The sequence below is a fragment of the Agelaius phoeniceus genome, chromosome 13 (genome assembly GCF_051311805.1).
Source record: "Agelaius phoeniceus isolate bAgePho1 chromosome 13, bAgePho1.hap1, whole genome shotgun sequence".
Taxonomy (NCBI): domain Eukaryota; kingdom Metazoa; phylum Chordata; class Aves; order Passeriformes; family Icteridae; genus Agelaius; species Agelaius phoeniceus.
In genome coordinates this window covers 16,321,917-16,344,014 of record NC_135277.1, presented here as the reverse complement: position 1 = coordinate 16,344,014, position 22,098 = coordinate 16,321,917, and the positions used below count along the sequence as shown (strand labels likewise).

At 46.9% G+C, this 22,098-nt stretch overlaps 1 protein-coding gene across 3 annotated transcripts in view; it reads right to left on the bottom strand.

Annotated features, from left to right (window-relative positions):
* PSTPIP1 (proline-serine-threonine phosphatase interacting protein 1) overlaps window positions 1-22,098 on the bottom strand; it is a 56,621-nt gene that overhangs the window by 12,422 nt on the left and 22,101 nt on the right. For 2 of the 3 annotated variants that reach the window (XM_077185644.1, XM_054641770.2), the window contains exons 3-10: window positions 21,218-21,318; window positions 17,152-17,226; window positions 6,916-6,950; window positions 5,884-5,990; window positions 3,959-4,021; window positions 2,857-2,955; window positions 1,160-1,205; window positions 286-365 (exon numbers count right to left, since the gene is read on the bottom strand). In XM_077185644.1, the coding sequence (XP_077041759.1) occupies window positions 286-365; window positions 1,160-1,205; window positions 2,857-2,955; window positions 3,959-4,021; window positions 5,884-5,990; window positions 6,916-6,950; window positions 17,152-17,226; window positions 21,218-21,318 (606 nt within the window). Of the gene's footprint in view, window positions 1-285; window positions 366-1,159; window positions 1,206-2,856; window positions 2,956-3,958; window positions 4,022-5,883; window positions 5,991-6,915; window positions 6,951-17,151; window positions 17,227-21,217; window positions 21,319-21,405; window positions 21,516-22,098 lie in introns of those variants that run through there. The other variant, XM_077185645.1, reaches the window with a different exon arrangement.

Sequence of the window (22,098 nt, the reverse complement as noted above, 5' to 3'; positions counted from 1 at the left end):
CAGTCCATATATTGCTCCACCTCTCCCACCTCTGCACTTATTCCTCTCCTTTATTTTTACATAGCTGTGCTGACCAAGCAAGGAGAATGTCAGTGATACAGGAGCAGCTATGTCTAAACAAACTCTAGTTTTTGCAGTATTTTTTTTTTTACAAAGACCTCTGTTGGAACTCCACATAAAGCAAACAGCAAAACCCTTGGGATGGCATTTCAGACCTTAGACTGAAATCTTCCAATGGGATAAAATAAAGAGTGTGCAAACACCTCTGCAGAACTCAATGTTTACCTCACAGGTTTTGATGTGTTCCTGCTCCCACTCTGTCCTGACCTTATCCAGCTGCTCAATGTTCTGCTTGTAAACGTTCTCTGTAAACAGATACAGAACACAAACCCAGCAGTCAGGGAAAAAGTGATACAGCCTTTTCTCTTTCTTCCTATTGGGCCTTTCCTGTAATTTCCTATACTTCAGGCCTGTGGTTTGCTTGAGTATCACAAGGATATGTGAGCTTGGGACTGGTGGGGCACAATAATTATTGGGTTTTTTTTCTTTGTAGCTGTATACTAGAGTAAGGATTCTCTCAGTATGGTTTGCAGGTCAGTTATAAACTGTATGGTAGGGATAACACAATTCAGAGAGGAAGAGCCTGGACCTTGCTTGGGCACTGAGCATCCTGAGGCTCTCTGCATTCCCAGCCAGCCAGATGAGCCATGTGATTTGTGGAAGCTGTTCCATGGCGAGGGAGGCACAAGCCAGAGCTCCTGAGCCAGCTCAGGTTGTGCTGGCCTGTCCTGCTGGCCACACACATGTTTGTGGCTGCACATCACTGCTGTGCTCATGCCCATGGGCAGGGGGATGGGATTTGGGCTCTCTCAGGGCAATTTGAGCTCTGCTGTGCTTTCAGACTTGCTTCAAGAAGAGCTTTTCTTCCCTGGGTGGAGTCCCTAAAGGAAGTCTTCTGTAAATTCTTTAATGTAAACAGGACACTGGCATTTCCACAGAGGGGAGTGTCAGTGACTCTCAGGTTGCTGCTCTTTCATTAATATTTGGGCAGGTGACTCTGGGAACCCTGGCAGCCTGGGTGATTTGGATGTGCTCTATCAAAATCCTGTGCTGGTAGATCTTTGCTGAGAAGACTCAGTTCAGCTGCAAACAGCATCACCTGCTTCATTTGCTGCATCTCTGCATTGCTTGGCTTTGTTCTGGCTCTGAAACAGAAAAAGAAACACCCCAAATTAACTCCTGACATATTTTTCCTTCTGCCCCACTTTGTTGTGCTGCCTGCTCTCTTTTCCCCCCTAGGGGAAAGGCTCCAACTTACAAGAACTTCCTGGCTGTCCCCCCTTCATGCACAGTTCTGCTGAATGGAGAAGGGACCAGGATTTCCCAGGTGCAGCCACAGGTGCAATGACTTCAAGGGAAATCTTTCCATTCAGACATCCCTGCCAGGGGAGCTCAGAGCCAGGGTGATCCAGCCTGAAGCTGTGCCTGCTGGCTGAGCTGTTTTTTCTCAATTGTTTGATGTGCTTCTCTAATAGATATTTATAAGCAGAAATAAATGGCAGTTAAAATTCTTCATCTTTCAAGCTCCTCATGTAATACTCAGATGAAAAGCACACAACATTTAAAATACTTTGCAAATGCCAGATTATTTCCCACAACAACTCAGAAGCCTAAAAGTGAAATTCACTCCAAGTAGAAGTCCTCTGTTTTAAAAACCTGCAGCTTTCAGCAAATGAGAAAAGAGCCATCAGTGACAGGTCTGTGCTCTCAGGTCCTTCTGCACAGATGGGGTGACAGCACAGTAATGCTCTGCTCTAGACATCAGTGCCATGCATTCTTCCCCCTGCCCTTGCAGACAAGGCTCAGGTAGGGGCTCTTATGATCATATTCCTCACCACAGCTGGCTGGGAAATGTGGAGTAAGCTGGGAATAGAAGTTTCATTCTTATTTGCTTCCTGGCCCAAACTGCTTGCAAATGCTGAGCAGAATTAAACAGCTTGAGCTGCCTCTGTGCATTCCCAACGTGCTGGCACGTTCAGGGAAGAGCTGGCAATGGAGCACCCTGGGATCCTTCTGCATGGAAGGAGCTGGGTCAGGTTTAGCTGCCATTGGAGCCGTGAAATGTTTGGTGTCATTTTGGCAGGGCCAGGATTCCATCCCCTCTTTGCAGCTAAGCTGCAGGGGTTTGCTTATCAAAGATTAGGGAATGCTGGAAATAAAATGTAAAGTTCTGATGCTGTTTTTAGAGTCTCCACACCACCAACTCCCTCTCCTTGAGATGATTTTTGATCCTTTTTGCTTACACTGCACTGGTTTTTATCGAGCCAAAGGGAGTTCATTTATTTTGTTTTCTCCATCTGTTTCACTGTAAAATGTTCCCATTAAAAGTTAGTGAATTGTCAGCTGCAAGTATCAAGACGATGCAATGAAGGACTGCAGTGCCTTAATTTCCAACGATTTATTTTTGAGTCTGTAAATTTAGTTGAAATTAAACTCACCATGAGGAGGGAAATGTTGAGGAAAAAGATGCATTTTAATGTAAGATGCTACACCTACTAAGTGTAAGAGACCAAAAGGCAAAACTAACTGCATGACATATTTTTGACTTGTTTCTTTTTTGTAATGAGTAATTTCAGAAAAAAATCCCATTCAGTTTCCTTTCAGGATTCATAGAGCAATTGGATCACAGCCTGGTATAAATTAATTAGATAACTTCATCCCTTCCCAGAGAACTCTTTGGGGTTAATTTCAAAACAAAGCCCCTGGCATCCTGTGGAATGGATTAATTGTATTCTCTTGTACCTGGAGAAGGTAAACCCCACTTTTCCCCCTGGGCAGCTGTGTCCTCTCAGGTACCTTTTCTGTTTGCTTGGGGTTGCCTGTGGCGCTGGTGCGTTCGAAGGACTGCTCGGCCTCGTCCGCCTCCCTGCACTTCTGCTCGTAGCTCTTCTTGGACTGGTGCAAAGAGATCACACATCAGGCTCTGCCTGAGGCAGCAAGGCTGGATTCCCCCCAGAGGTGTTCCAGCCACTTCCTCCTCTGCAGTCTGGGGCAGCACATCAGTGCCCAGGGTGGGCGATAGAAAAAAATCCCAATGGCACCGTAAGGAGGCAGAAAAATAGAACTGAAACATTGGAATGGGGCTGACAGCACAGATTGAATCCTTTTCCTGCGACCCTGAAATTGTTTCCTTTGTACAACTGCAACTCCCTGCAGGGGTCAGGAGTGCACAGGCTGCTCTACCACCACTGGTGCCCCAGGTATCTGCCCAGGAGCCAAGGAGAGATGAATTTAGGATCCCACATTCCCGGGGTGCCTGTGGGGTGGGTTGTGAGGTGCTGCCTTGGCCATTGCTCCAAGCTGTGAGGCAGAGCCACCACCCCACAGGCAACAGTCTTGGGGTAGTTCTCAGAAGCAGGAGAAATCTTTATTTGCACCAAACATCTCTGTATCTTAGAGATGCACTTAGAACCACCACATTTCCAAAAAAAAAAAAACATTAGTACACCTCCAGCTGTAGCACTGACAGGTCTGCAGCTACTTTCCTTTAGAGTCAGTTGCCCAATGGAAACCAGTCCCAGCTGCCTGTAGTTGCTGTACCTGCAAGCTTTCCAGATGGAGAGGGTTCCTCCTGCCTACAAGATTCCCCCACTGTTCTTAAAATTGTACTTACACACACTGAAAAATTACATTTACTCCTCTAAGCACCCTTGCCTAGAGAATGAAATCCTGTTTGACCTGGGGCACCATTCATCCTGCATTAACCTTCTGGAGACTTTTCATGGGTGCAGCAGGGAAAATCAGCTTCCTCCTCACAGCAGGAATGACACCTTCCCTCCCTCACACAGCCTTGCACACTCACACAGCTTTGACCTTTCTTTAAATAGAGGTACATGTGATACAGATTCTCCTGGAGCCAGTTTGCATCAGGAAAGCTGCCCAAGCCCTCCCTGCTTACCTCCATGGTTTTCTTATAATGGGACAGTTTGCTCTTCTGCATCCTCTCCATTGCAGACTCGTACTGTAAGAAACACACACAGGTCAGCATTTCTTGCTTTGGACTTTTCCTCCCCTTTCCAGCAGCAGGATTAGGAGAACCACAGTCAGGGCCTTTCTATAGCCACCTCCCTGTGGGCAAAATTACTTCACTCTGCTTTTGTAAATGACTGGTTTCTAAGTGATACAGAGAGCATCAAAATGCCAGGTAAAAAAATAGTCCCAGATAATTCTGCTTCAGTGGTTTCCATTAATAGCAGAGAGGATGTAGATCTTCATTGTCTTCCTTGCTTTTTTGTTTGTTTGTTTGTTTTCTTAAGGAGATGAAATGCTGCAGCACCCAGTCACAGGGGGCTCTGCCAGCAGAGCTCCTTTGCTGCTGCCAGAGCTTGATCCCACATCTCTGCAGACCAAACCCCTGTCTCACCCACAGGAGCACAGGTACTTGTCCATTTTCAATCCAAACAATTCCTGTCTCTTGTATATTCACTGCTTCTGGCACCTTTATGCTGAATGTGATTTGATTTCCATGCTGGAGTCATCAGGGCAGGGTTGGGAGGACAGTGCTGGATTCTCTTCCATGGTTTTAGCTGGGAGATGCCCAGCTTTATGTGACAGTGAGATATGCTCCTACTGGCAGGGGATGGCTTTCTTCAGGGGGACTTTTGGTCCTGTAATCTTTACATTCTGCTCAGGCAAAACTCTCCCAGGGCTACCCAGATGCTTGTTTCACACTGGGCACAGTCCTGAGGCAGCTACGGTACAGCACAAATCACAGCATTTTGGGAGGCTACCAAAACTGCTGACACCATCCAGCATGTCTAATGCTGGCTTCCTCACATGCTGGACAGAGAAAAAAGCTTATCTAAGACTCCAAAGCAGTTTTTCCTTTTTTTTTTTTCCCCAGGCCCCTCTATCTGTTCCCAGTTGAGTTACAGGCTTACAGCTGTCAGCAGGACAGAGCCTCTCTGCACATCCCAGTGGCAAAGGGAATGGGGACAAACACTGATGAACCTGGTGCCCACTGTCTTTTAATGCCTCATTTAGTTCATCAGATCACTGTCAACCTCAGATCTCAGTAGCAGCACTGGTTCACCCACTTTCATATTCAGAATTCTTTGCTATTCCAAGTTCCTGTGTGTCAGGGGCTTGTAGACACAGTTTTTGTGGCACTGGGTACTGGTTATATGCCTTTTCACCTGTTTAAAATTAGCAAAGAAAGGAATATTTATTTTACTCCTCCATCACTCCATGCTGTCAGAGTGAAGGGATGGTCCTGTCTTTGTCTTCAACCCCACAGACCCAGTGAAGGTGTGAGAGTGGTCCCTGCTGTCTCTATTGAGAGCTACTATTCAATAGACTTAGGGCTTGATGAGGTCAAAGGGGATGAAATGGCCATAAATATACTCAATTTTTTTATTATATAACATCAACTAGATGCTACTTATTCCATGTATTTGCAATTCAGCATATATTGCTGTTGCATCCAGCATGACATTAATTTGCTTTCATGTTTTTAAACATTTGTGTTACGCCTTTAGCTCGTGTTGGAGATTGTGCAGGGTCGTATCAAAGAAAAACATCAGCAAGGGTATAAAAAAGAGAAAAGGAAGGATTAAGTTCTTACAGAAATAATAACAACAGCATCTGCAGTTACACCAGAGAGAGTAAAAGGGACTAAAGCCTCTGGCTCCTGAGTTCAGAGCATTACTTTATTTCCAGCTGGGATCAGAAGGAGATTTTTGTTCCACAGTTAGTCTATAGAGGGAGCAGGGCATGCTGGTAATGCTTTATGATCTTGTGCACAACTCCCAGCCTATGGCTGGAGACAGGTCATCAGCACAGCCCACTGACCCAATCTCTTTCAACATTTCTCTAGTTTCTCACCTTTTTTCTTTGCTCCTTCTGCCTTTCTCGGAACTCCTCTATTCCTTTCAGTTCTTCCTTCAGCATTACTGCCAGCTGGATGTGAGAGTTTCCAACATTTTCAATTTCTAAAGCAAATCAGAATTCATATTCAGTCAGTGGGAAAGTCTTTAAAGATAAAGTCACGTTTTTTAGGAGATGTTTCTGTGATGTGACTGCTGTATGAGTTGTCACAAGCACGGCAGCCTTAAAAAAGGTTTTTGTGTTTCTGCATGCCCTGACATCGCTGAGGGCTCAAGAACAGAGTGAGTTTCTTCATGGCCCCATTTACCCCAGCTGCCCCCTTTCTTTGGGACTGAGGGTCAGGGGTTGAGGTGCAGAGGGAGGGAAGGAGCTCTGGCCTCCATCCTCCCTGGGTGTGCTTTGGCCTGGGTGTGCTGCTGGGCTGTCCCTGCTCTTGGGAGCTGCTGCCAGCAGTGGCCAATCATTAGATGGTTGCATGCTGAGAATTTCCAAGGATTAGCCAAGATGGATTGAATTTCAGAGCACCTGGCTGGTGCTGTTTGAAATGGCTGGGAACTGCTCTGCATTTCTCAGCTTCAGTGCCTCTGAAATGGAACCCTGCATTTTCCAGAAATGCTGAACTCCCCCACCCAGGCCCTAAAAATATCTCAGTCCAGCAGCTGCTTTTCAAGAGGGAGTTTTGTTGTAAACAGCAGGTGCCAGTGACCAGGTACAGGGTCCTATTGGCTCTCATGGTGCTGCATTTTGTGTGTGTGAAAGGGTTTCATTGAGCCTTGGGCACATTTAGGAAGCTGGTTTGCTGTCAGTGGTTTGCAGAAGAGGGGACAGAGTTCCTATCTTGTGACTGGATCCAGATAAAATTTACGTGATGAATAAGCCATTTTCTTTGCTACCAGATTGAGTAGGCACCCTTTTCCTCCCCTTTGCACCACAGCTTGTGAAAGAAAAGCTGGGAATGGTGTGGGGAACAGGATGGACACATTGGGTGCCTGTGTTTCCCAGGTCAGAAGGGAACAGGGAAATACTTACGTTGCTTGAGCATCTCAAACGCTTCCTTCAGTGTGCTGTGGGGCAGAAACAAGACACTGTATTAATACTGGCTTCTAAGGGTGGATTGGGAATCCAGGGAAAAAGGTTTCCCTCAGAACCTCAAAGATCCACATAGAGATAAAACCCGTAATGGCCTCGTAATAAAAGCTGACCATGCTAACAAGCACAATAGCATCAGTCTGCTACCATCAGGAAACGCAATAAAATGCTCCATGAAGCAGGGAATAGCACCTCTCCTTCTGTGCACCCTCTTCCTCAGTCATACTCTGTTTGTGGCCGTGAATGTTTACAACAAAGAGAGAATGTTTTCTCTCTTTGCACCTCGCAGGTAGATACGAATGAAGCGCCGGGGGGAATGGGGGTTTTTGGAGCAGTAACCTGAGGGGTGCAGCGACCCCTGAAAGGTGAAGTAGCCTGAAGGGTGGAGCGCTGCGTGCGGCCTCATTCCCGTCCTCGGTGCCCGGTCCTGCGCCGCAGCAGCGCCCGCAGCGCGTCTGCCGAGCACCCCCGTGCGGCACCGCTGCTGCTTCCCATCCCTGCCTTGTGCACCGCTGCTGCTTCCCATCCCTGCCCTGTGCATCGCTGCTGCTTCCCATCCCTGCCCTGTGCACGGCTGCTGCTTCCCATCCCTGCCCTGTGCACCGCTCCTGCTTCCCATCCCTGCCCTGTGCACCGCTCCTGCTTCCCATCCCTGCCCTGTGCACCGCTCCTGCTTCCCATCCCTGCCCTGTGCACCGCTGCTGCTTCCCATCCCTGCCCTGTGCACCGCTGCTGCTTCCCATCCCTGCCCTGTGCACGGCTCCTGCTTCCCATCCCTGCCCTGTGCATCGCTCCTGCTTCCCATCCCTGCCCTGTGCACGGCTCCTGCTTCCCATCCCTGCCCTGTGCACGGCTCCTGCTTCCCATCCCTGCCCTGTGCACCGCTCCTGCTTCCCATCCATCCCCTGTGCATCGCTCCTGCTTCCCATCCATCCCCTGTGCACGGCTCCTGCTTCCCATCCCTGCCCTGTGCACCGCTCCTGCTTCCCATCCCTGCCCTGTGCACGGCTCCTGCTTCCCATCCCTGCCCTGTGCACAGCTCCTGCTTCCCATCCCTGCCCTGTGCATCGCTCCTGCTTCCCATCCCTGCCCTGTGCACGGCTCCTGCTTCCCATCCCTGCCCTGTGCACCGCTGCTGCTTCCCATCCATCCCCTGTGCACGGAGCTGCGGGATGCAGCCACACTGCCCCAGGACGGGGACACTGCGGGATGCAGCCACGCTGCCCCAGGACAGGGACACTGCGGCATGCAGCCACACTGCCCCAGGATGGGGACACTGCGGGATGCAGCCACACGGCTCCAGGATGGGGACACGAGAGGCAGCCCCAGACCGATGTCCTGCCTGTGGCCAGTGCAGATGCAGCTCTAGAGGCACCAGAGGTACTGGCACAGATGCGATGAGAGGGCACAAGGTGTGTGAGAGGCTTTTCCCGCTGAATAGATTCCTCCAGCTCTGAATGTGCAGGCTGGCAGGGCCTTTGCATACACAGCAGCCAGGGCTGGGTGTGACTTGGAAGATTTTCAGATCTGGAAATGATCTCCTCAAGGCCCAGAGTTGTTCCTGGAAGGAATCAGTGCTGGGCTCTCTATGGAGCCCCGGTGTGCCCCAGGCAGAGCCCAGGGAAGAGCTGGTGAATGAAGAGCCCCAAATCTCCCCAAATCTCTGTACTTGGAGAGCCCAGGAGAGGCTGCTATCAGTTCCCAGCCACGTGCACCCACAGCTGGGCAGGGAAATCTGCATCTCCTGGGCCATCCTGGGAGCCCTACAGGCACACAAGGATCCTAATTGCCCTGTGTTAATTGTGGCTGGACATCTGTTTGCTGATCAAACATTCTCCCAGCAGGGAGGCTGCCTTGCCAGGAATAAGAAAAATGCACAAATGAGGGGAAAGGTTGGGCCTGTCCTCAGCAAAAACTGCCAGGAAACCCATTCCAGATTTAAGTTTGTAGAAATATAAGGAAGACTTTCAGACAGAAAAGAAGAGCTGCTTGATTTTTTTTATCATGTTTCAATTAGATTGTGGTGAATCTCCTGAGATAAGCCAGGGAGAACATTCTGTTTTGAATATTTTTAAATGGTTTCCTAACAATACTTATACATTCGAAGTTTGCTTTGTAAAATTTAGTCTGGTGTGAAATTTTGATGGAAACTAAATTTTCACACCATAAAGGAAACAAGCAGCATTAGTTTCAGCTAATTAAAAGCTTGGCAGTAAAAGACAAGCTGAATATCAACAGCAGAGATAACTTTTCCTAATGGATTATTTTGAAAAAATAAATATATACAAGGAATAAAATCTTCTTTTCCAGTCACTAATTTCCAATAGGAGGTGAGGAATGTAGTAACAACTTCATGCCTGAAACAGTTAAATACTGGAATTTAAAAAAAAACAGAGGGCAGTTGCAAATTGGACATACTGTTTGCATTCTGTGTTGATTTCTCTTTCTCAGAGATTTTTTTCCCTTTGTTCTTGGTGATTCAAGTTATGCAAAACCTGACAGAATTGTTGTAGTAGATAATGAAAAATAGCACTTTCTCAGTTTATATCAAGGACAAAGGCAATTTGCTGCTTTTTTGGTTTCCAGGCCCCTGAGCTCCCAGAGTAGTTCATGGCCACAAGGCAGCCATGGAGCTTTCTCCTTTTGCTGGCTCTCTGTAAGGCCAGGGGGTCTCTGTGCAATAATGCACCTGGCTGTGACCCAAAGAGGGATCCATTTCTCTCCTGCATGGTCTCTAATGGCCTTTTCAGAAATCTCTGGCCTTTTCTTCCTTGTGTGAAGGATTTGTCCAGCCAATTCCATAGCCGCTGACTGCTGCAAGTAGGTTGAAATAGACTTCAGCCATTTTCTTCCTTATTTTTATAATAATTTTCTAAAATCAGTTAATTGGATCCTTACAGGGCTTAAAGGGCCAGCAAATATGTCATCATGCCAAATTATACACTTGGGTGAGAATAAATCAATCAAATTTTGACCTGTGGATCCATCAGGACTCCCTTTATGACTCCTGGGCTGCAGCAGCAGTGCTGTAGATTTGCTCCTGGATGTTCTGATTATATCAGTGAAATATTTCAGTGCCTCACAGGGTTTAATGGAAGTGACTCCTGTGGCTGATCTATGAATGAGTTTTAATTCTGTCTGTGCTGGTGTGGACGTATAGCACCTCTTACTGATTGCTTCTGGGTGGGTTTGGCTTTCTAGTGGGACTGATATGGGCTTTACTCTGAGGCATCCAAAGTGAGGACATCTCACTCTCCTGGACACTCTGAAAGTCTTTCACCCTCAGTAGATGCTGCTGCTTAGCATTCTGGTGCTAATTGATTTTTTGGGGTTTGTCCTGTGGCTAAATTAGAAAACCTAGGGTTGAAAACAATTCAAGCACCACTGAAAATTTGATTTTTGATTTTTTTTTTTTAAAGTTGTTCACTTCTGAGATTTTCACATACATTCTGGAAGACTGTTAAATAAACCACTCTGGCTAAAGCCAGAGCTTCAGCCTTCCCTTTGGGCACCCCCACGTGGAGAATCCCGCAGGTGTCTCCTTGAAAATAAGGCTGCACACAAATTCACTCTGTGTGTTTGTTAAACGACTCCCTGTTGTACATTTAAAGATTGGATTTGTCAAAATTAATTCTGGAGGAAGCAGGAGTGCCTGACTGGAGAGGGAGGGAGCAGGCAGAGCCCGTGCAGCAGCCTGGGGGGGGGTTGCCATCTAGTGGCTGCGATGTTCTTACAATGTTCTCAGTCTTGCTTTGGCTTTTTGTGCTTGTTGTGCTTTGTTTGTGGACCTTGTTTAGGCTGAAACACTGAGCTGTGCTGGGCAGTCCTCTGTGCCACGGGGACCATCAGGAATTACTCCCATCTGCTTCCCAGCCATCAAAAGCAGAGTTTTGTTTCACCTGAGTGTAATCAGCAGAGCCCCGTTACTGGCAGGGCTTGGGTGACAGCTCTTCTCACCAAGTACACTCCTGCACCACACTGTTTCATCTGTTTCAATTTTTTCAGCCTTAAGCTTGATAGTTTGGGCATTTTTTCCCCAGTACTTTGCCTTTAGACCCTGGGTTAACTGAGTCATTTAGAGAGTCCCTTTCTATCTTGCACACAGGAAGGTAAAACAGGTTCTTCTAACCGGAAAACCACAGATGCTTTTTCATTTTCTTTCTTTGCTACCTTTGCTTGGTGAAATAACCCCACCTTCCTTTCTGGGAGGTTTCTATTTTGACATTGGTACGATCTATAACGTTCAGTTGTTCTTGCAATTTTCAAAAATACCTTTAATGAAACTGAGAGGAGTCTGTGCCAGATGAGCTCTACAGAGAGCTCCCAGCAGTGCTGTCCCCCCTCAGCCCCAGAAACGTGGAGCCCAACAGCAGAGCTGTGACACCCAGCAGTGACAGTCCCCTCTGAGGCCACCCTCAACATCTGCCTTTCCTCCTGGCACACAGGGAACACCCAAAAATCGTTGTTTTACCAACAATTCCTTCTGTAAAGCCCCATGGGGGTAGCAAAGTGTGGGGAGATGCGTCTGAAATCATCTGCTCTCAACTCATTCCCACCTGGGGCTGTGTCTGCACTGCAGAACAGAAATTAAGGGGAGGAGTTGTGCTCTTTGCTCTTTAGGAGGTTCCTGAGCACAGCCCAGTCCCAGGCCAGGCTCACAGCACTGTCTGACCTTCTTTAGTGGGCACAAGGCAAAACCACTGAAGAATGAATTTTGCCAGGGCGTTTTCTTGTTCTCAGAGGAGCTCTGAACAGAAAGGCAGCAGCCCTGGGTGCAGCTGGAAGGGCTGGTGTCAGCTCCCTGACAGCTGGGCTGTGATGTGGAGCCACAGGAGCTGTTCTCAGCTGCTCAGAGGCTGCACTGGGCACCAGGCTGGGCTCAGGGACAGCTCTGGCATTTTGTGGCTTTCATGGAGGCAGCAGCAGCCTCTGTGCAGGGCTCCTCTGATGCTGAGGGGGGTTCACATCCACCTTCTGCTGCTTGGACATCCCCAGGTGTGTGTCAGGAGTGCCCTGAGCTCAGGGAAGGGGCTGTGTCCTCACTCACTCCAGGGCTGGGGGCACACACATCACCCCAGGCCTTCCTGGGGCAGGGGAGCAAACAGGAAACATCTCCATGTTCCTTCTCCTCCCTGTAAACCTGACATCAAATTAGATCCCTTGTGGCTCCAGAATGAGCTGTGACATCCAAATCAAAGGTTAAAACAGTCAGAACAAATTTTGTGCCTTTACCACAAGACTAAATTTCCTCACATCTCTCAGAAAGAGCAGCACTGCTCAAAAATGCCTGTCCTCATCAGCAGAGAGCTTATCTAGATCAAACTGAACAGGGACTGAGCAGAGGCTTGGGTCCATTTTCATAGTCCTGAAAGTTCAAAGTGCTAGTGTATAAATTCTGGGTGGGTTCAGAACATTTGGGTGGAGAATAAGCAACCATGGAAGGATGTGACCTTCCACACTGACTTTTAGCTTCAGTTCAAAAATGCCTGCTTTGTGTGGAGTAATACAGAGGATTTTGTATATTAAGTGACAGATGCACTATTTTTATCCACAGGAAACAGCAATTGGCATTTCATTACAGATGCCCTCACCTCCCACTCACTGAAATGTTCTATTTCAGGCACCACAGAGAAGAGCAGAGCACACATGGGCTTGAAGGAGCTACCCTTTCCTGAGGTCCTAAGGAGGTGGTAGTAGAAAAAAGGGATGAAAAATGTAGGAAATTATATACATGAGAAGAGACAAGCAGAGCAAATGACAAAAATAGCTGTTGTCAGCCTAGGCAGAGTTTAACCAGCTAGTGTGTGTTTGCATCAGTTATTTTACAGAACACAGTTCCCAGAGGGCCAGGTTTGGCTGAAGCTGAGCCTGCAGCTCAGAACTGGGCTCTGGAGCATTTTCTGCTTTCATGTTGCTGTGCTGAGGAGCTGCCCAAAGCCTCTGCTTGGAGATTCCCAGGCACCTTGCAGCCAGAAGGGTGATTCCTCTTAAAGGCACTTGAAGCTCTGCTGAAAATCATCTCCAGTGTGAGAAGCATCATTGCTGTGCACACCCCCAGAAACAACTGCAGCTGTGATCTCAGTCTGTAGCTTGGCTGAAAATCCCAGTTTCTGTACATCCCCTCCCATGTGTGCACCACTGAGAGTACAAATACTGCACTTTAAACTTCAAAACCTGTAGTTCTTTCTCCCCTGCTGGATATGGTATAAGCTGTCATTTGCCAAGAAAACATGGCTGTAGGTTTGTCATCACCTTTTTATAATTTCTTTTATGAGTAGAGACTAGGAAATGGTGATGCAGATTTAATTTTTTTAGCTTTAAAAGTGGGATACCAGGCATACATTGCTTTACCTATTGACTCAGTGGATGCTAAAATGTTTCAGGGCTTCAAATAAGAACAAGAAAACAGTGGAGGCTATTCCTTAGAAAGCTGCTACTGGTGTGGCATCCTGTGAACTTACTGATTGCTATGGCCAGGAGATTATTTAGAAGAAATATCTTTATATGCTTGCCCTGTTGTTCTACCGTTCCCTTGGGACCCAGTGTTGGGGACAGAATATCCAGCTCAAGGGGTTAGTCTGAGCTTGTGTGATCCTTCTTGCAGCCTTAGATTGAAGTGTGTGCATCCTTCTGTGCCCTGGAATGGCCAGGGCCTGTGGCAGGTGCTGAGTGAGAGCTGTGCCCTGGCTGGGGAAGAGGGAAGGAGTTTTTGTACCCCTGCAGTGCTCTGGGAAGGAGCAGCAGCCTGTGCAGTGCTGCTGCCCTTTGGCTGTCAGCACTTGGAGGCAACTTTGACTTCTTGAGCTGGATTTGTTTGCTCTGTCAGTGGTATCCAGCACCAGCTGCTTTTAGAAACCCCATCCTGGCTTTTTCTAGAAATAAGAAAAGGTGCAGTGTGTCTGCCCTGCTGGTTTTGGTGCTGCCAGACACATTCTGACCTCTGGGCTCCCAGGGCCAATCCTGACCCTGCTGTGCACAGGAGCAGCAAGCCCTGGCTCAGTCACTGCTGCTGACACTCAGGACAGGCCCTGTCCCTGCTGGCCCTGAGCTCAGAGTGCTCCCACATTCCTGGGCACTCCTCAGGGGACACAGCCCCTCTCTGTCCCTGGTCACTGCTGTCACTGCTGGTGCTGGCCCTGTGTGCCTGGCCTGGGGCTGTCCCTGCCAGGCTTGGGCAGAGCTCTCCATCAGAGGGGCTGGAGCCATGGCAACACCCAGGGATGCAGGAGGATACAGGGATATCCCAGGGATACAGGAGGGCATCCTTATGGCTGCTGCCACCTGCAGCCTTCTCCAAGCAAGAGAGAGTGGCACCAGAGTTGCTGCTACATTCCAGTGAACCCTCCCTACAATCTTTGGAGTCAGCAGCACATTCCTTCATCTGTGTCTCTGGTGAACAAAAAAGGGCAGTAGAATCTATTTATACATTTAGCTGAGTTCAGCAATTGCTCCAGCTGAAGCAGAATTTGGGGAGAGAAGGAGCAAGCCTGAAAAAAGGTTGAAATTGTTTCTTTCTTTGATTCAAACATAAAAGCATTTAAAATATGGGGGAGGCTTTGGAGAGAAGCGTTTTCTGCAGCAATGGCCACTCCCTGGTGCAGTGTGCCACCACCTTCTCCAGGCTGCTCTGGTCCTTGCCATTTACTCATTTGCTTATTCCCTGCACCTTGTTTTGTGCTATCCTGACTGTGCTGAAATATCAACCTCAGCCTTGCAGTTGTTTCTCTTAAGGTCTTCTGGGAATTTTGTCATACTGGAAGGTTTGGGGTGTTTGTTGTGGATGCAATTTTTATGTTCCCTTTATAGATTTTTTTGAAAGGATATCAGGTATCCTGATATTATGGGAACTACTGTGGTGTGAATTTCCCAGGAGAAGTAACAGAAAGCCTCAGTATCTGAGATATTTAAAAGGTGGCTAAATTTAAGACTAGAGGATAATAATTTTGTATGAGCAAGAAAATGACTGAGTAATTTAAAATTAGTAATTCCTGCTCCTCTTCCATACATAGCATGGCACAGGAAGGTCTGCAGAAACACCCTGGAAGCTGCTTTTATCCTGGTGATTGTCAGATGGAAGTTTTAGGTACAAATACATTGGACTTTAAGAAATACTGCTACCCAAAGCTGCATTTGAAGATGTGAACAGCCCTGCTCAGCCAATCAAGTACTTGTAGCTCTATCAGGACCTAGTATGCTAGATGAAAATAGGAGTCCTATAAAGAGGAAACTCTTGGAAAAATGCACTGGCACAGTTGCAGCATAGTCCTTTCAAGCTTTTCTTATTATAAGGAGTACATAGATTCCCTCCCTCAAGTCTCCCTGGAGGACTGACCTTGAGGGCAGAACTGCTGCCAGCAATCAATGTCACAGAAACAGAAATTTCACACTGAGGAGAACACACAGACGCAGAAAATTCAACCATTTTAAGGCATCAAAACCAACCACTGCATTTTCTTGTGTTGTTCCAGCCCTGGACAGGCTTTAGTTTTCTCTGAATTTTGTTTGCCCTGGACAAATGCCCTTCACTATCTGTGTAACTCCTTAAACAGTCAGAGGATGCTGGATGAGAGAAAGTGTCCTCTCTGCTTCAGACCAGGCACAGTGAGACACTTGCTCTGATGAAAGCATCAGTGCAGAGCTGCTCTCTCCCTGGCCAGGTGTGGGTTATGGAAACAGTAAATCAGCCCCACAGCACAGCTTTGTTTGTGTATTCAGCCTTCCCTCCATGCCAAGCTATAAAATTGCTGGATCAAAGTGGAGCTGGGCCCAAGTCCAAACTTCCCCCAACTTGAGGGCAACTTGGATCCATATCCCAACACTGGGACTTGGCTCTGCTTCTAAATCAAACTCTCATAATCTCTTGAGGAAAGGCAGACCCATGAATTGTCACTGAGCTACTGAAGGGCAGCCTAAGCTGCTTGTTGCTGAACACATTTGCTCTGCCTGCCCTGTGTTGCCACTAAAGGAGTTGAAGTGAAGCCTTTCTTTGATCCTGGAATGCTGATCTTGGCCTTTGGGTTGAGAAAAACCCATCCATTCTTAACCTGATGCTTTAATTTCAGAATATTTCTTCTTTTCCTTCCTTTTCCCCCATGAGGTCAGTGAACTGAGGCACCAGGAATGCAGAAGGCATCTCCTGGCACTGAGGCATCCCTGGGTGCTGCTCAGGGGCCAGGCTGGAGCCCTGGCAGGGAAAGCCTTGCACACTCCCTGGCATTCCCAGCACTTGGGGAGGCCCAGCAGTGCCTGTGCCAGCCTTGCTGTGGTAGGGCACAGCTCTGGGGTCAAGCTCTCCCATAAAACATGGACAGAAACCACTTGCACTGGGAGTGATAAATCAAGGTGAAAAGGAGACTGCAATTAAGGAATGAGCTATGGGGAGGAGGAGGGGAGCAGGCCCCAGGGATCAATAGAGCTGGTTTGTGTTTAGATTGAGGTCTTCTCTTTCAGGATTGTCTTCTGTGACCCCTCATCTTCATCCTCTGCCACCTTATTACTTGTTACAATAAAGACAAAATGTCTCATTATTGCTGCTGCCATCAATAATAGCAGCAGTTTATCAGCAGTGTTTATTAAGTTAAATTCCATACCAATATCTATCTTCCCTCCCAACACAATTTATACATAATTTAAGATAGTAATGGAGGAGACAGAGAAAAATATATGTCATCTTAGTGTATTTCAGTAGTCCCATTGAATTATTTCAAATTAGGTCCCTTCAAAGAGATTTACATTTTGTATTCCTATGGTAAGCCTTTTTTCTGCTGCAGAAGCTGATTTTTGGGGTCTTTGTATTTGTTCTGTCACAGTCTCTCAGTGTTCACCAGCTTTCCAGAACTGTCAAGCCACCATCCCACCATCCTAAACATTTCACAACCTTTTCCATTCTCTTTTTTCCCCTTCACTTGGTCTGCTTTTGGAAGCAAACATTAAACATTAAGAATCTTTAAATAAAAAAAAAACTCAGGAAAGGACCTACTGACAGTTTCTAAATAGAAACTATTCACAAACAGTGAATCCCACTGTGAAGGACTGTGGTGTTTCCCCACTTCCCTGGGAAGAGCTGTGTAATGCACTGAAATGAGTGGCTGTGACCTCATCCACAGGCAAAACACAGGAGTCTGCTATTTCTTCCAAAATAATTTTGTTTGCAGTAATAATAAAAGAATTCCTTACTTGATTTCTGTTTGTCCTCCTGCTTTTCGGGCTATTTGAACCAGCTCTTTCCCATATCTCTCTTCTGCTTGTGCTCTGTTAAAAGAAAAACTTACTCAGTTTCTCTTAGTGGTACCAGGATCACATTTACACAAATCCTCTAATTGTATTTGAGGTGCAAAACATCAGAAATGCAACTTAGTTGATTTCTCTGTCTCCTCAATCCTAGTGCTGTTAGTTAACCTCTGAAATGCTTTGGGTAAGTTATTTCTGGAAGAAATGAGATAAAAATGAAGCCCCTCTTCATGGCTTTGATTCCTGTGGAATGCCATGTTCAGCTCTGCCCCCAGAACATGGGTTCATGGGAAGAAGGAGGTGAACAGAGATGAGATGAAGGTGTTCATAACAGAACAAAAGGAACCTAAAAATGATGGCTGACTCAATCCATGAAAACACCAGCTGTGAAGGCAGTGAAGAGCAGGTTCCAAAGGTTCCATTCAAGAGATGTTGGGAATAAATGGGAGCCAGGGGTAGCAGGAGTATTTCCATCCTTTGGAAAGATGAGGCACTACTGGAAGAGCTGCCATGGAGGCTGAGGACAGAGGAGCCCTGGTGGTTGTGTGGTGAGGCTGGGGCAGCTTTGTGGAAGGGACAACCTCACCTAATGGGGAACTGTAACTGGTGACTCAGGACAGTGGCTCTGTTTCTATGGTTAATAAAGAAATACAAATATTTCCTTTGCTTTCCCTTCCCCCAGTACTGGAGGAAACTTCTATTCTCTTTAAAAACAGTATTTGTACTAAATGTGTTACTTCCTTTCTCCTGAGTGCAAGACCAGGGTGGAACCAAGCTGTCAGTCTTTGAGTAGCTGCTAAAAACTATGGAGTGGTCAATAATAAATAATGAACAGAGAGCCTGGTGCTAGCACCTGGGGGGAGGGATGATTTTGTTTAGGGTCCAGTTCTCAAGAGCAGTTTCAAAGCATTTCAAACGGTTTTGGCCTGAAACTTGGCACCTTAGAGAAACATACTCTTTGTTCAAAAAACGAATTTGATGTGGGTGCAAGGCCCTACAACCCTGCTGGGTTTTAGTCCCACCAGTCTTCCCACTTGGCCAGGAGGTGCTTGGTCTGCCTTTGCTGAGTTCCAGCAGTTTGAATGCTGCTCTTGCAGCTTTGCCCCATGGCAGCTGCTGGGGTGGGTTCCTGAGAGGGTCCCACGGCCCCTCCTGCTGCCCCTGGCTCTGGGAGCAAATCCCCATCTGCTGGAGCTGAGGCAGGCTCATCCTGGGACTCTCCCCAGCCCAAGGAGATGTGTCAGGCACTGGAGCAGCAGTGCTGGCCCTGCAGCAGGAGCTGAGTGTGCCTGGCCTCTGCCCATGGCTCCCACTGCATGTGCTGCCCTCCTGCACTCAGAACTGCTGAGTTGCACTGGGGTCTTCCTACATCACTGCTGGCATTCCTGTTAGAGGAACAGGGTGCAAAATATGGTGACAGGCCATGCAGAGGCACCACTTCTTTTTCATGTTAGATGAGTGAAATTTCATCAAAATGGAAATCTGCTCCAGACACATAATGCTGCAGAAGAAGAATAGAGTAATTGTCTTCTGATTTCAGTATCAAGAAACACTTCTGAGTCAGAGGCTTTGCTTAGTGCCAGTGCCTGTGCAGCAAGAGAAAATTACTCCAGTAATTACTCCCACTTTGCTTGCTCAGTACACAAGTATCTCATGGGAAAAAAGCATGGCCAGCTTTTAAACCAGTCCCAGCTCCTGAAACCTCTGCATGGTTGGGACTGGACTAGCCCAGGGTCAGATGAATTTCACAGGAGGCTGACACCATCTCTTCACATGTGCTGCTTTTCTCACTTTACAGCACTCCTGCACACAGCTTCTAGGTTTCCCTGCAGCCATTCAGAGATAGGACATACTTTGTGTTTTAACCCTGGCTTTGTTCTGGAATACAATTGCTTTCTCACTCCCAAACCTCTTAGGCCTTTCTCTGGGCCAGTTAGGGGATTTGTGGTTGGAAAACTGATGGAGTGTTAGTGTGGCCAGGGCCAGGGCAGCTGGCTTCAGGGCTGCAGGAGTCCTTATTGAAATCCCAAGGTGAAGCACATGGTATGGGCAGCCTCTAGAAGAGAGATTCATCCCATCCTTTGATCTTCTGCTGGGTCATTCCTATGAGTGACGTGAGACTGAGCTGAAACAAACATCTGCCAGCAATAAACTGGAAATCACATCTTTGACTCAGTGCCCACTTCTCGTCTCCTGTTCCTCCCCCCAACAGGCATGTACCCACACGGGCACACACACATACACACGATCTCTGCAGGGTCCTGGGATGTGAAAAACCTCATGGAAATACTTGCAAAATGACTGTACATGTATTCTTTCTTCTTTACAGAAAGAACTTTGTGCCTCCACCATTAACCAGGAAAAACCTCATCCTGCAACTTTCAGAAGCCTCTGCAATATTTTGGAAGGAGCACAGGCATGTGCAGCATCCAATGCAGAACTGCACTGCCCAAGGCCTGCAGTGCAGTTCTGAGCTCTGTAGGGTTTGATATTGTATTTGCAGAGAGCCCTGTTGCAGGGAGGAATGATGCATCTGACTCCATGTTCTCAGAAGGCTCATTTATTATTTTGTCATCTATATTATATTAAAGAATACTAAACTAAACTATACTAAAGAATACAGAAAGGATACTTACAGAAGGCTAAAAAGATTCTAATGAAAACTCGTGACTCTTGCCAGAGTCCCGACACAGCTTGGCCCTGATTGCCAATGAGTGAAAACAACTCACAGCAGAATCCAATGGAACAATCACCTGTGGGTAAACAATCTCTAAACACATTCCACATGAGCACAACACAGGAGAAGCAAATGAGATAAGAATTGTTTTCCTTTTTCTCTGAGGCTTCTCAGCTTCCCAGGAGAAAAATCCTGGGCGAAGGGATTTTTCAGAGGATGTGAATGCCACAGTATGAGGCCCAAAGGAGCTATTTTAAATACTTGCAGCTAAGCTGCCATCAGGCAGATGTGACTTCAGGATGGTGTGATGTGTTCCAATACCACAGTCTTCCACTGGTGGTTGAGAAAAGCAACTTAAATAGCTTCAGCTTTTGATGGGAGACTTCACAGGTGGTGAAATGGCCACCTTTGAGTCTGACAACTCACACCCCCTTGAAAGTACCAGGGCTTTAAAATCAGTCTTCAGAAAACCACCCTAAACCCAAAAAACTAGATGGGGACAGCATGGGAAGAAAAAGCAGGAAGGCAGAGCAATATTCATTAGGGGACAGTGCTGAGATGAGCTGCTCTGAGATGCCTGCTGGATAAATAATCCATATTTGTGTGGTCTTTCCTACATGTCACACCTGAGTACGTGTGTGCTTTATGCTACATGCTGAAACCACCTAAAAACAGAACCAAATTTCAGAGCTGTTTTTCTAAGTCACAACTACAAAAATGAATGGCAAAGAAGCCAGAGAAGCAGTGTGATACATATTTTCTCACCCATAAAATTGTCAGCTGTCCATAGTTGCTGTTGAGAAGCACCAAGAAGCACATAATCAGGAGCATGAACTACAACATCGTTACTCAAAGCCTGCTAAGGTTGGTGTACAACAGGGGTTGGTTTGGCTGTCTGGGTAAGGCTTTAGGTAGCATTTGATGTAGCTTTGTATTTGAAAAAAGGTCTCATTTTTGGCAGGAAACTGAAACAGTGCCTATGGCAACTGCATGTTCAAAGAGAAACAAAAATGTGCAAGTCATTTTTGCCCTGCAAAAGGGGAAACTTAAAAATGTTACTTGTGAATGTAGGTGCTACTGTGTACTTCTGGACCCATAATGAGGGGTCTTAGTGGAGCTCTGGGTTTCTGACTCTTTCAACCTCTTCCCTTCTCAAGTCTTTGAGATTTTTATTGGTCTACCTTCACATCACAAGGCTGGGATTCAAATTATTCAGGCTTTTCTATGTAAGCTCCTAACAATACCAAACTGAGAAACAGCCTGCTATTCCCTTCTGGATGCCAAATGAGACAAAAAAGGAGGCTGTTCACACTTTTTTCACTCTGATTTTCATACCTCTGCTTGAGCAAATCCTCCACATCTTTGCACATCTTCTTCCCCTCCAGCAGCCGCTGAACGAGCACCTCGTAGCCAGTGTGGAAGGTGAACTCCTTGCACTGAAGACAGAAAGAAAAAGTAATAGCTGTTCAGCACATCAGTTCCTCTTACCTTAATTCTTATTCTTATTTCTTAATTCCTCTTACCCTGTTTCTAAAAGCAAAGGTCAGAGTCAGCTCAGTACCAATATCAGCCTGTGGGGCAGTGTCTGTGCCACCTGGTCAGCGGTGTTTTCATGGGAGGGCTCGTAGCACAGGCAGACAGGATTTCTGTGTTCTGCTCCTGCTCCTCCCACTGCCTCACAACAGGATCAGGACAAGCCATTTTTCCACAGGGAGCCTGAGTTAACCAGTACATAGTGATAATGCTATTGAAAATGTAGTGGTGAATGTTTTCTGAGCTTTATGTTACAGCGTTATGGTAAAATCACAGGCTGTGAAACCATAAAGAGAATGAGTGTGTTCCTTCCCTCAAGCAGTTTATCTACAATACAAGCCCTTACATGTGAACTGAATGCAGTTTATACATCCATCCACTGTCCCCATAGCAGTTACCATTTAATAAATGGGTTACTTTATTGCTTTCCACCACCACTGTGAAGAAGACAGCTGTTGAAGTTTTGGTACTTGGAAAAGATCCTCTGGCAAGCAACTGCTGGGCACTTGAGCTTGTGCCTTTGCTTCCTTGTTGCTGGGACTGGAGAGGAGCAGGGGAGCTCTGGGGATGAGTGGAGGTGGTTGATGGCAGCCTCCACCAGGTGAGGTGCTGCTCACACAGGCCTTGGGGCTTCCCAGGAGATTTGCAGATCTAGGAACAATTTTTTTTTGGTTCTTCAAGAG